We start from the raw sequence: 13,352 nt of genomic DNA on the forward strand, positions 1-13,352 counted from the left end.
GAGGCTGGGAGGGTTGAGCGCATGAGTATAAAATATAAGTATAAAATATCAATTTAGTGAAGTGAAGTCATGTGATTAGGATGAAGTAATTTTAGCGCCTTTAAAGGAACATCTTTAAAAACAATCCATCACATTTACACATCTGTGCCATGATACACTATATTTTGAATGGTTTTGTGCTCTAAAATACACGTATCAAACATCGTTATTAAAATTTTCAATATCATATTAGGCACTCACAAGGCAGATTTATGAGAGGTAAACATTGGTGTTTGGTTGATGGTCTCTGCTAGAAAAGTAAAAAGATGTCTGAAGATTTTCAAAATATGATCAAGCAGTACTGTAAAGGTGAACATCTTTGTTATTATGTAAGAATTTGATCATAGTTTTTCTATCATCTGTGTATCAGACACCTTTGAGTCACCTGTCACTGTCAAAATGACACTGTCATTCAACAGGATTGCCATGTATACATATAAACATATGCATTTTCCAAGAACTTATGTACCTTGTTGTTTCCAATGACATATTAGATTTCATTTAACCAAAATGACTACACTTAACAGTATGAAAAGGATGTTTTAGCTAGAATAAGAACATTGTATCAAGGTCTAGCAGGTGATGAACACAAGCAGATGTCAAGTCATACATAGTTGTAAAGTGTAATATATAAGCTTAAATTCACACTGGGAGGCAAAGGAATATGTAGCCTAATGGTTGCAATAGTGGACTGTAGGTTTCTTTTGTTATCAGACATGCAGGTTCAAATCCATGTAACTTTTCTTTCTTTTTTTTCAAAGTCTGTTTATCAAGCCTACATTGTTTAACGAAACTGTTTCACATCAAATCCAAATATTGTAATTGTTTTTCTTAAGTTTGGTAATCTATGTTACAACACTGGTGAAACAAGCTTTAGTTAACATCATGTAAATCTTTTCTTAAGACACTGACCATTCACCTTTTCAAGTCGATCTAGTTGCCCAAATATTTTGTTCCCAATATTTTAAATTCATATTTTATACATTTTGATCTACTTTAGGTTCATACACTTTTGAATACTGCAGTTCTTGAGTGTGAATCAGATACTGAGATTGATGACTGTGTGAATGAAGAGTAATAATGTATGTTTTATATCTTTAAAGTGGATAAGTTGTGAATAATTACTCTGTGAAGTCTTTTGAATACTGACTTTAACATGTGCATGGTGTTAATATGAACCTATACTGACAATGAAATTTCACACGAAATGGGCCCCTTTGAGGTCAAGACCTGTGATTTTTAGTGCCAAATGGTTGGCTATTGCAATAATATATGATGATTGAGATGGTAACTGTATATTTGCTAAAACTGGCGGTAAATGCTGACTCTACTTACTTATTAGAATGAAGCTGTGCCCAAAATGTAGCTTCCCCCAAAACAGGCCCCTGTGATTCTTAGTGCAGCATGATTGTTATGATGCTTACATGTTGTAAAATTGACCCATGGATTACATTTGCAAAGATTGCTGTGAATAATGACTGAGTTTTGGGGACACAATTGGCAAGTAATTGAATTAACAATGTTTTGCAACCCTAATTGGGCCCCTTGAAGTTAAAACATTATTACTGACATTGACATGTTTTTCAGCATGACTACCTGTCGTAAAACTGCTGTAATATGTATGTAAATAAAGTAAAAGTTGTAAATAAACCATTATGGCACAATGATATTTCAGACTTGTTGTTATTTTTCATGGGGACTGATAAAACCCATTTTGGGCCCCTCTGCAGAAAAATTACACCTCAGAACATATAAACTATAGCATTTTTATGCAAAGCTAACTTGTCTCTAAACAAATAACATGTTTTCAGCCAATTTTGTTAGTGGGCCAAAAACCACCCTTATCATACCTTGTCCTTTCCACCTACTTGTCTGTGTCCATTTTAAGTAAATCTTGAGAGCTCTAACTGGACACAGAGATAAGTCCTGAGTATCATGGTCTGAGCACTGCAGATAATTCCGGGATGTGAAATTGTCTATCAGGTTGTCCTGGCAGCTGATTTTAGCAATCAAATCCCAAAGTAATCCTAGGTGTACCATGTCATGATATGTGGAGTCGAACCAAGTTCACACAAAATCCAATGCATGAATTTCTGACATCCTAGCTGCCATGGCTAGGACAAGTAAAAATATTGTTTTTTGTGTCAAACGATCAAAGGCTGTCTGATTATATGGTTCGTATTCCTCACTAGTGAGGTGTTGCAGAACAACATTGAGATCCCAAACCAGGGCTTTGAATTTCTGTTGTTGATCCTGCAATTTGAATGAGCACAGTAATGCAAGGCACTTAGTTTGATGTCTGACTTCATAGACAGATGACAAAAGTTGTCCGTTGTTTGAGGCTGAGAAGCTTTTGATGCAATAAATCCTCTGCAATTTGCCTGTGCTTCAAATCATTTGCATTTGTCATCATATAAACTGCGTGTAAATTACCCGTAGTACAAAAGTAACAGTTTTTGATGCTCATGAATGAGTTCTTGAATGAATAAGGGAACCAGTCTCGCTCTCCAATAAGGCACACTCACAGTCACTTGAAATGTTGTTGTTTGTTTGATTTATGCTAGCATTTGAGCTATTAATACCAGTGGTGGAAGTGTGTATGCATGCAGACCTTCCAAGGATATGTTGAGGGCATCTGTTGCCCATGCTTGAACATTTGGAACTGGAGAAACAAACGTTCTTATCTGATAGTTGAACTGGGTGGCAAAAAGATCTTTGAGTGGAGATCCTGTCACCTCAGCAATGAGCTGAAATGCTGCTTGGTGCTGCATCCATTCTGTTGGAAATGTGCAATCAACAATCCTGATTTGACCATGTCCCTTCTGCCACTTTGTTGTGAAAGTGAGCCCCCCCATCCTTGAAGGGCCTTGTCCACATAGAGATGAGTGTTGCAGTCCGGCTCTGATAAATACGTTCCTGCGTAGACGTTTGATTCATAAGTCCACTATAGAAGATATGGTTTCAGATTCTCCTATAACTGCATCGGGCTCTGGCTGGTCAAATGCAGATTCACACACCATTGAAGTGGCTGTAAATGTAACCTCCCCATGTGTGTCATGGCCTGGGCTGAGCTTAGCAGACCTAGCAACCACTGCCAATCTCGGAGTTTCAATGGAGACATTAGTGCTTGGGATATTCCAGCTGGAATATTGCTGCAAAGATTGTTTGAAATCAAAATACAGTTGAGAGGCATGATAAACTGTATCCTCAGAAACTGTAATGTACTATAGGCATTGTACTATATCTTGTCTGCTCAAAACATAATATTGAGATTTTAGACTTGTCTGTGTTATATTTTGCTGATTCATAGGGGATTTCTTATACCTTTTGTCATGGCAGATTATTAACAATAACAAAAATGGGGGCTCATCTTGGATAGAATTCATCTGACATTTGAGACCTGTTGGGAAATGTATTTCACATTTTTGCATTTCTGCAGAATATAAATTGTGAAACCAGCAAAATGGTGTTTGCACTTGAGAAGTTTCTATTGTCCCCTGACTCTAAGACTACCAGTAGTTCTGATCCTGTTTAAGCATATTGTAAGAAGCCATTTCATTATGGCATGTTACAAACTCCAGTCTAAAAATCAGGTTGCAGGTTTCCAAATGCTTTTGTGTCCATTGCACCAAAGCCTTCCTTTCCAGGTGGTTCTGAGGAGAGTTTTATTTTTGACAGTAAGTCCCCAATTTGAATTGTATTTTGCCTTTGGTAATGAGTCTTCAGTGAACTCATGTTCACACCACACCACACCACACCACACCACACCACACCACACCACAAACTATGTCACATCACATCACATCACTAAAGACATCATGCGTTATGTGAACTGTTCCATGAAGAATCCGTGATCAAATTCCTGCTCTGAACGTGTAGACATTCACGGAGGTGAGTATTCTTCTGAGAACACTGATGCCTCTTCTGACTTTCGATGTAGGTGTGCTGTATTGGCACAGCTGCCATTCTTTGTCAAAGTTGACTGTGGCGTATCATCCGGTGATTTATGATGCGTAACAGTTGCAGTTGCAGTCCTTGCATTTGTGGCAGGTTTGCGATCTGTTGGGGACAGGTTCTTCTGGTAGAAGTATAAGAGGTTCATCAAGTATTGCTGCTTCAACTGGAGGCACAATATTCTGCGGGATGGAATGAGCCTTTGTAGTATATGATGAAGACAAAGACGATTTAGATCGCTTACTCTGTGACACAGATGATTCCCTCAATGTGATCTCTTCTGAGACGATGCATCATCCATCACCAAATCAGAGTCATGCACCTGAGACACGCCCGACATCTGACTACAATTACAAACATAAGTTGTAGCAATCATTTGCCTTACCCGACATAACTAATGGATACCGTCTTACCTTGACCCTTGCACATCTAAGAATAGCAAATAAATATTGATTAAATTCTTCAGACGATGAATGTCGACAAAGATCACAGTGGACATCAGAAGCACTGAGATTAGTGCAAGACAGACATAGTCGATGAGGACTGGACAGTGACAGCGGGTATCTACCGGTGAAATAAGTTTTCATCAAAATGTAAACAAAGTATGAACCATTATTACAAGTTGCAAACACGTATAAATATGTAATTTACACACAATATTTTTACATCATACAATTAAATATACAGACCAAAAACCATATACAGCGAAATTTGAATTAAAGACTGAAATAAAGAAGAGAAAAGTGCTGTCTAGGGACACCAAGTCCTGTTGGGTGAAGAAGTAGAGAGTGACAAACATTGCTGGTCATGTGACCAATATTGGCGGCAAAATATGGAGCAAAGGTAGGGCACTCATGGGTGTGTGTGGTTTTATGTCCTCTTTTGAAGAAGGGAACTTAAAGGGATTTCAAGTTTCCACTGGAACTTTGAATAGAAGAGGGAGCATGAGTCAGGATAAGGAAAAAAAACAAGGTTTAAAGTACACTTTCCATAAATCTTGATAAAAAGGACATTTTAAAACAAAATGGAATTCATCCTCTGCATAACTGGAACAGGAGAGATATGTTCTACATTTTATGTCAGTACTACAATACTTTCCTGTATTTAAGTTTTCTGAAGAGAGACAGAATTTTACAAATATTATGCACAAATTGCAGGAACTGATGTTATGAGATAATATTGCACAGTGAAAGTATCAATAATATGTTCACACAATCTTCACTTAGTAAAATTGGACAACTGTCTTCCAATAAACTTGAAAGCATGATCAATGAGTCCTTATTTAATGACAGGCAGATAAGAGACATTTATTTCTTGCTTATACCAAATATAACCAAAACCAAGAGTTGCAATATGTCTTAATTTAAAAATCATAATTTATTACATGCACTAATATAACTACAGTTAATGCCTAATGTCATCTTTTTACCTGGGCAAATACCATTATTATTAAGGGTACAGCTTAATTAAGCCATATGCAACCAACCATAAAATGTGTTGTTTTAAGCAGTCTGTCGATCGGTAGATCTGTTTATGGAAAGATACCATTTTCTTTCTCTTGTTTTTGTCTTTTGAAGATCTATATATTTAGAGGTCTGACAAAACCCAAAGGTAAGTCTTGGGTGTCCTCTGTCTGTCTGGTTGGCCGTTTAACTGATTCTTTGCAATGGTGTCCCATCAAAGTTCTATATGTCCTGATCCCAGGCTGGTGCTGTGAAATTTCTTCTGCAGGTCTTTCAGCTTGAAGGAGTGTATTAGAGCAAGTAGTTCTAGCCCTTTCGTCAATTTGATATCTAGATCTGTTTTCATCGTGATGGCTGTACTGATAGCTGCAGGTACGTAGATACTGTATATCTAAGGTGACAGATATTTTTCCACTTGAGGATGAATCAGTTTCATTGCTGAAACTGCAAACCTTTCCGCACTGTATATTCTTAAAATCTCTGCCAATTGTCATCGTACAAGTTGCGAGTTATTCTGCACTGAGCTAGGGTTACTGTTATTGCTGCTCTCTCAGAGTATCCTCTTTTGTTCAAGCAAGTCTTGACATGACCCATACAAATTGCAATAGCAGGATTCCGTGAGCTTCCTTTTAGCGTGCAAATGTATGTGCAGGTTCGGCCGATCTAGTAGTTTCAGGATTGGACTCTTGAGTTCATGTACTAGATCTGAAAACCAGACTATCGCTGGCCAGTAGAGCGTGACCAAAGACAGCTGTAGCACTTGGGTCTGTTTAACCTTCAAAAGACTTGCGGTAATAGTCGAACAACTGGAAGGTGAGGTGAAGCAGGCTTGGTGATCTCATTGATCCCTGCTGGTTTATGCAGAATGCCACTGGCAAGTTGTCTGCTTGGACTGTCAGCGGTGGTGTAGCCTTCAGCTGTGCTCTGCAACCTTCTTGCAGTACTTGTGAGACATAGTCTTCCTCCAATATTCCCCGATTTTCACAGTACCTTTGTATACATCCAACCACTGTTGACGGTTGTACAGGAAAGGCTGGGGTTGGAAGAGTCCAGTTGCTCTGAACCCCTTCTTCAAAATCTTGATGCTCTGGAACGTCTCCCAGAGTGGCTCCTGCTGTTTCCAACTCATCCTCGATATCTCCAGGGTATACGTTCCGAAAAGTCTCCACTATACCCTGGACGCATCTACGGGTCGGCCCGATAATTTTATTACCTCCCTTTGCTGACTCTGCTTTCTCACAGTAGCCAATCAGAGTGGTCGCCGTTATAACCGAATTTGCCAGTGTCAACAAAGGTAGCAGTTGCAACTGCGAAGGTTTGCTCACCGTGCGACTCACAATTTGGGGAAATCATACATGCAACTTTATAGGTCCGAAACATTTTTTTAAAACATATGCAAGAAATCCATCTAATACTTTCAGAGAACCTACGCATGGTTTGTTTGCCAAATTTAATCGGTTAGAGAATTTAAAAAGCGAAAGTGAGTTGTGATTGGTTCGCTCAAATTCCCAGCGTAGACACCTGATTGGATAAAAAGCCAGCCAAGGGAGGTAATAAATTTCTCGGGCTGAGCCGTAGATGCATCCAGGGTATAGTGGAGACTTTTCGGAACGTAGACCCTGGAGATATCGAGGATGAGTTGGAAACAGCAGGAGCCACTCTGGGAGACGTTCCAGAGCATCAAGATTTTGAAGAAGGGGTTCAGAGCAACTGGACTCTTCCAACCCCAGCCTTTCCTGTACAACTGTCAACAATGGTTGGATGTATACAAAGGTAAGTTCCAACTGAGCGACAAAAGAAACTCTTCCCACCTCTGAAACTGGAGTATTTCTTCTCACTTTGACATAAAGTGAAAGCCAAAAGTAGCCAAAAAACATACACAGCTTACTTTGGATAGAGAATCTGAATATAAAAAAGATATGGTGCTGAATAAGGGCCTCCAGAGCTTGCCCAACTATCTGCTTGGGCAATGACGGCGAGAGTGACAAGCATGACTCACATGACTGTTTTGGTGGGAAAGGGGTTCAAGGGAGGCAACTCGTGGGTGAGTGAACTTTGACATTCTTCAAGGGAACTACAAAAGATTCAAATGTTCCACTATCATTCGAATAGAAGAAGGAGATAAGAATAATAAGCATGAGAAGCAAAATAAGCATGAGTCAGGACAGGGAAAATTAGTAATTTGTCCACCCAAATCAGTGACTGTGGGAGAATCTGTTCTGGGCAAGGGAAGGCCATCCATCCTTCTTATGTCTGATGACATTTTGTATGACCACTGCCTATCATGATTTGATTTAATTATTAAAGCTAAATTAATTACTTGATAGAAACGGCCACACTAACTGGGTTACTGCAATTAGAAAATTTCTATTCTCAAAAGGCTTTGAACAATCAATATGTCGATTTTAAGAACTTGTTTATTTCAGAATTAACGAGAAGACTAAAAGATATGTATTTGCAAGAATGGTTTGAAAACATGTCTCTTTCGAGCAAATGTCTTTACTATAGAATGATTAAATATAATCTAGACCAGGAAATGTATCTGTCAGTTATTAATGTCAAAAAGTTTAGAACGGCGTTAAGTAGATTTAGATGTTCCTCGCACAATTTATATATTGAGAGAGGAAGATTTAGAGCGAATGATAGAGAGAATAGGATTTGTAAGCTTTGTGATCAGTGTGCCATTGAAGATGAATATCATTTTCTTTTAATATGCCCGGTGTATACTCGATTGAGAAATCTTTATATCAACAAATACTACAGTGTGCATGCAAACCAACACAAATTTGTTGCGCTATTGAGTAATAGAAACAAAATTATACTTCAAAACCTGGCAATGTTTGTGTATTATGCAATGAAATTCAGAGCTGAATATATGTTAGAACATAATATTAGTTACATGTAGGTACCCATTTGTCATAACTAATTACATAACATGTGATGTGCTGAATACGATATGCTATGGCATGTTGTATCTGTATGCTGTACTTACAATGATTTTTATCTAAAGTTTTGAAGTTGATTGCTTCTACTATAGGCCTGTGGCCTTTCAGTATATTTGAATAAACTTAAAGTAATTGTGGATCACGAAACATGTTTGTCATTATTTGGGTGGACTCCCAGCCCCTATTAGCTTTCACAAATGGCCAGTGTGTACATGGTGGTTCTGAAAATTGTAGATCCCTGTATCCCAGTGTACAAGGAGTTATATGACAGTACCAGCACCTAGGTGTCAGGATGACACTGTATGACAGACAGTACCAGTACATGGGTGTCAGGACGACACTGTGTGACAGTACCAGCACATGGGTATCAGGAGGACACAGTGTGACAGTACCAGCACATGGGTGTCAGGAGGACACTGTGTGACAGTACCAGCACATGGGTGTCAGGATGACACTGTATGACAGTATCAGTACATGGGTGTCAGGACGACACTGTGTGACAGTACCAGCACATGGGTGTCAGGACGACACTGTGTGACAGTACCAGCACATGGGTATCAGGAGGACACAGTGTGACAGTACCAGCACATGGGTGTCAGGATGACACTGTGTGACAGTACCAGCACATGGGTGTCAGGATGACACTGTGTGACAGTACCAGCACATGGGTGTCAGGATGACACTGTATGACAGTACCAGCACATGGGTGTCAGGATGACACTGTATGACAGTACAGGTATCCTGCTTACCTCTCTGCTGTGGTGGCCACTCTGTTGTCCAGCTGTTCTCTGCGTAGCATCAATGATCGAGACAAATAATTTTCCATTGCCACTTTCTCAAATACCTGGAGTCTGGCATAGTCTTTCTCATCTAGTCGTTCCTCTGTTGATGAAAGGTCAGGAATATTTGGTGAAAGAAACTACAAGTTACAAGATACACAAACAAGAAACATTCCACTATATGGTCTAATGGGATGACATGAGATCTAGATAATATGTGAATTTGCTACCAGAATGTAATGGATGCCAATTTGATATCAACTTATATTCAACCTATGCTTGCCATGGAATTACAAAGAAAATGAATCTGAATGTTCACTTAGTCAATGACATCAGTTGTCAACAGATCACTGCTGTCAGCTCTAGTTCACTCCTCACATCAATCTTGTTTAGACCTAGTTTTATGTAATTAATAGTTTACTGAACAAAAATGTATGTGAATGCTTCATATTCAATGGTATTATCTGCATGTTATCAGTGAGGGAATGTGCCATTATCAATTAGTGTGTTAATTAGTAAACAAAACACTACTGACAGCTTTGTACACTATGTTATAGCTATAATTCAGCTTATGGAAACCGGACCAATGCCATATATCGAAAAACAAAGTTTCATTGAAAAGGAGTAGTTGAATCGGTTGGTTCAAACAACAAGCTTATTGCAAATGGACTAATGTCATACATCAATAAACAAAGCTTCATGGATAGTGGATAGTTGAATGGAAAGGTTCACACCAATAGCTCATGGCAACTGGACAAGTGTCTTGCATCAATAAACAAAGTTTCATCCATAAAAGTAATTGAATGAAATGGTTAAAACAACCAGCTTATGAAACAAGAGTCATCAGAAGATGACATATACCCCCAACCCCCACATATCTGAAAGGACAAATCATATGACGGTTACTTGATATTTTCTGGACTAAGTTTGAATTGTTTCCATGGAAATCATGAAAAATATAAATGCCATATATCTGTAAGCAAAAGGCACCACTTTAAGGTCAGTCTCTTATATATATATGCCAAAGGTCTGTTGAAAGATATCAAATGGTTTTCGGGTTGTGCACCAGAAACAAAGCCCAACCTTCCATTTTGAGACTAAGTCTGAATTGTTTCCATGGAAACCGGAAAAAATAAAAATGCGAAAACTTTGTAAATAGCAGTAGGCACCACTTTGTGGTCTGCCTCAAATATCTGCCAAGTTTTGCTGATATTAAAGATATTAAAATAGTTTTGTGAGTTGTGCTCCGGAAACGAGGCCGTTTGCTCCATTTTGAGATTAAGTCTGAAACAATTCCACGAAAACCCAGAAAATTATAAATCACAAAAACCTGTACATAGCAAAAGGCACCACTTTAGGTTCTGATTGATATATCTACCAAGTTTTGCAGAAAAATATTGAACAGTTTTTGAGTTCTGCTCCAGAAATGAAGCCCACTCCACCATTAGACCAACAGCAAAATGTTCCATGGAAAAACAAAAAAAATAAAAAGGCCAAAAATCTGTAAATAGCAAAAGGCACAACTATAGGTTGAAATTATTATATCTATCAAGTTTAGCTTGAAGATATTGAACAGTTTCTGAGTTATGTTCCGGAAACAAAATGAATACGGACGGACAGATGGACAGACTGAGAGGCGTTGACCATATCCTTCGGCATTACATGCCGGGGGGATAACAAGACTAAAGGTAGATACTGAAACTGATTTTTATGACCATATCAGGAGCATACGCAAAATATACATCATAGTAGTGTACCCAGAAGCAATTGTGTTTACTCTTGTTCATCCGACCTTCATCTCAAAGAAATGGCCTAATATGTGACGTATGACATCACAACTCAAGACTTTTTTTTACAAAATTGTGGTTTCACTGAGATGGGTAAACAGGATTTTTGAGAGAACTCTTCCCTTGATTCAGGTATCGTTTGAACATAAATATGATATGTAAGTAATCAGAATGACTCTCTGTCTGTTTATTGTTATATGTTTTCAACATTTTCATTGTAAGAGAAGAAGCCAGAAATGCTGATAACTACTGTTGGTGTTCTGCGTGATTTTGCTTCTGTTACCAGTAGAAGATGTTGATGTGACTGGTAACTATCTAGCCTCAACAGGCACCCAGTAGAAGATGGTCATGTGACTGTTCACTATCTAGCCTCAAAAGGCACCCAGTAGAAGATGGTGATGTGACTGTTCACTATCTAGCCTCAAAAGACACCCAGTAGAAGATGGTGATGAGACTGTTCACTATCTAGCCCCAACAGGCACCCAGTTGAAGATGTTGATGTGTATATTGTCCTAACAAAGATGACATAAAGATCTGTATGCATTTATAAATCTTCATTCCTCTTGTTGTCATAATACATCACTATGAAGAGCGGTGAAAGAACTATGCATACTCATAGCCGTACAAACCCAGAGTATGGTTAACATTGAACATGAACGTGGACCAGACGAACAAGAAGGGAGGTAACTCTAAAATGATGTGAATGAAGTGCTCGTAAAGGATAGCAATAAGACCATGAAGGGGAGCTAAAGCCACATCAGAATGGAAAGAGCATGTAATTAATGGATACAAATATCTAAAAGACCCTAAGTGGGGCACCACACTCCCCTTCTGATTTCGCAGAAATCACAACATGAAATACAGATCATTAAAAGTTAGGGTACTGGGCTTCATAGTCCATTTGCACCTCACAGTAGGTGGACAAGTCCTACAACTGGACGGGTAAAAGTTATGCATTTGCTGTCCCTGTTCACCCGAACTGCTGCTTTGCGCACAAGACCGTCCTTTCCTGGAAAGACAGATTCTACAACCCCAATGGGTCACTCATTCCTTGCACCTGAGTCATCTTTCAGTAGGACAATGTTGCCTGACTTGATGTTCGGTTGTCGTACTTTCCATTTTGGCCTGATTGCATACAGTGCAAGTATTTGGAACGCCATCTCCTCCAAAATTCCTCTGCAGTTTATCAGAACACACTTCCACTGGAATTTGCACATATCCTGACTTCGAATGACGTATCAAAGCAAGGAGTGTGTTTCGTCTTCTGCGTGAGGAGTATAGCAGGGGAGGGTATAACTGGTTCACTTGGGTCAGTTGAGATGGTGGTCTGTGGACGAGCATTGATTATTGCCCCTACCTCGGCCATGAAAGTTGTCAACATTTCATGAGTCAGGTGCTTCGTATTCAGTAGCATTGAATCAAGGATCCTCCTGGCTGTGCCAATCATCCGCTTCCAGATTCCACCCATATGTGAAGAGTGTGGGGTATTGAAGAGCCAGGTTACATCGGTGTCATATAAGTCCTGAATAGGGCCTTGCTCTACATTCACAGAATTTATGTTCAAGGAGTCAGTTGCACCAATGAAATTGGTGCCACAGTCAGATCGAATTTGTTTGACCTCACCCGTCACAGCAATGAACCTCCGTAGACAATTTATGAAGGAGCTGCTCAACATTTCCTTGACGACTTCTATGTGCATGGCACGCACAACAAGGCAAGTGAACAAGCTACCCCACTGTTTGCTGTTGGCACTGCCCCCTCTGGTACGACGTATTATTACTTCCCATGGGCCAAAGGCGTTGACGCCAACGTAGGTAAATGGTGGGCAAGGCGTTAACCTATCAAGAGGAAGGTTGGCCATTTGTTGTGTCTCTGGTTTACGTCTCAGCCTGTTGCAGGTAACACAAGCAATGAGGGATGATACTAGCCTCTTGGCTCCAATGATCCAATAATCAGCTGATCTGAGAGCTCCCTCGGTGAGGTGTCGACCCTGATGCCTGACCTTCTGATGATAGCATTGTACAAGAAGATCAGCGACATGATGTTTCTTAGGAATGATGAGGGGGTTCCTCTCCACAGAAGACTTGTACTTGAGTCGACCACCTACCCTGAGGACACCCTGAGCATCTAAAGCAGGATAGAGCGCCAGAATCGAACTCTTCCTAGGGAGTGGCTTGTTGAGCTGTAGACACATTATCTCTTCTGAGTAGACCTCCTGCTGGATAGTTTTGATAATGAATACCTCAGCCTCATTGTAAGCTTCAACATTCTTGCAGGCTTCACACTGGTGCTAGCCAGTACATAGGTGGGATTTCACAGCAAAGGACTTTGCGATATGCTTGAGGTGTGAAATTGTCCTTGTAAGTCTTTTCCAACATGAAAATC

The 13,352-nt window shown here is 39.5% G+C and overlaps 1 protein-coding gene across 1 annotated transcript in view; it reads right to left on the reverse strand.

The window, feature by feature from the left end:
* LOC137284679 (transient receptor potential cation channel subfamily M member-like 2) overlaps window positions 1–13,352 on the reverse strand; it is a 99,505-nt gene that overhangs the window by 5,049 nt on the left and 81,104 nt on the right. Inside the window, exon 25 of the mRNA XM_067816587.1 lies at window positions 9,151–9,283. Coding sequence (XP_067672688.1) covers window positions 9,151–9,283 — 133 coding nt within the window. The remainder of the gene's footprint in view (window positions 1–9,150; window positions 9,284–13,352) is intronic.

The sequence above is a fragment of the Haliotis asinina genome, chromosome 5 (genome assembly GCF_037392515.1).
Source record: "Haliotis asinina isolate JCU_RB_2024 chromosome 5, JCU_Hal_asi_v2, whole genome shotgun sequence".
In the NCBI taxonomy this organism is placed as follows: domain Eukaryota; kingdom Metazoa; phylum Mollusca; class Gastropoda; order Lepetellida; family Haliotidae; genus Haliotis; species Haliotis asinina.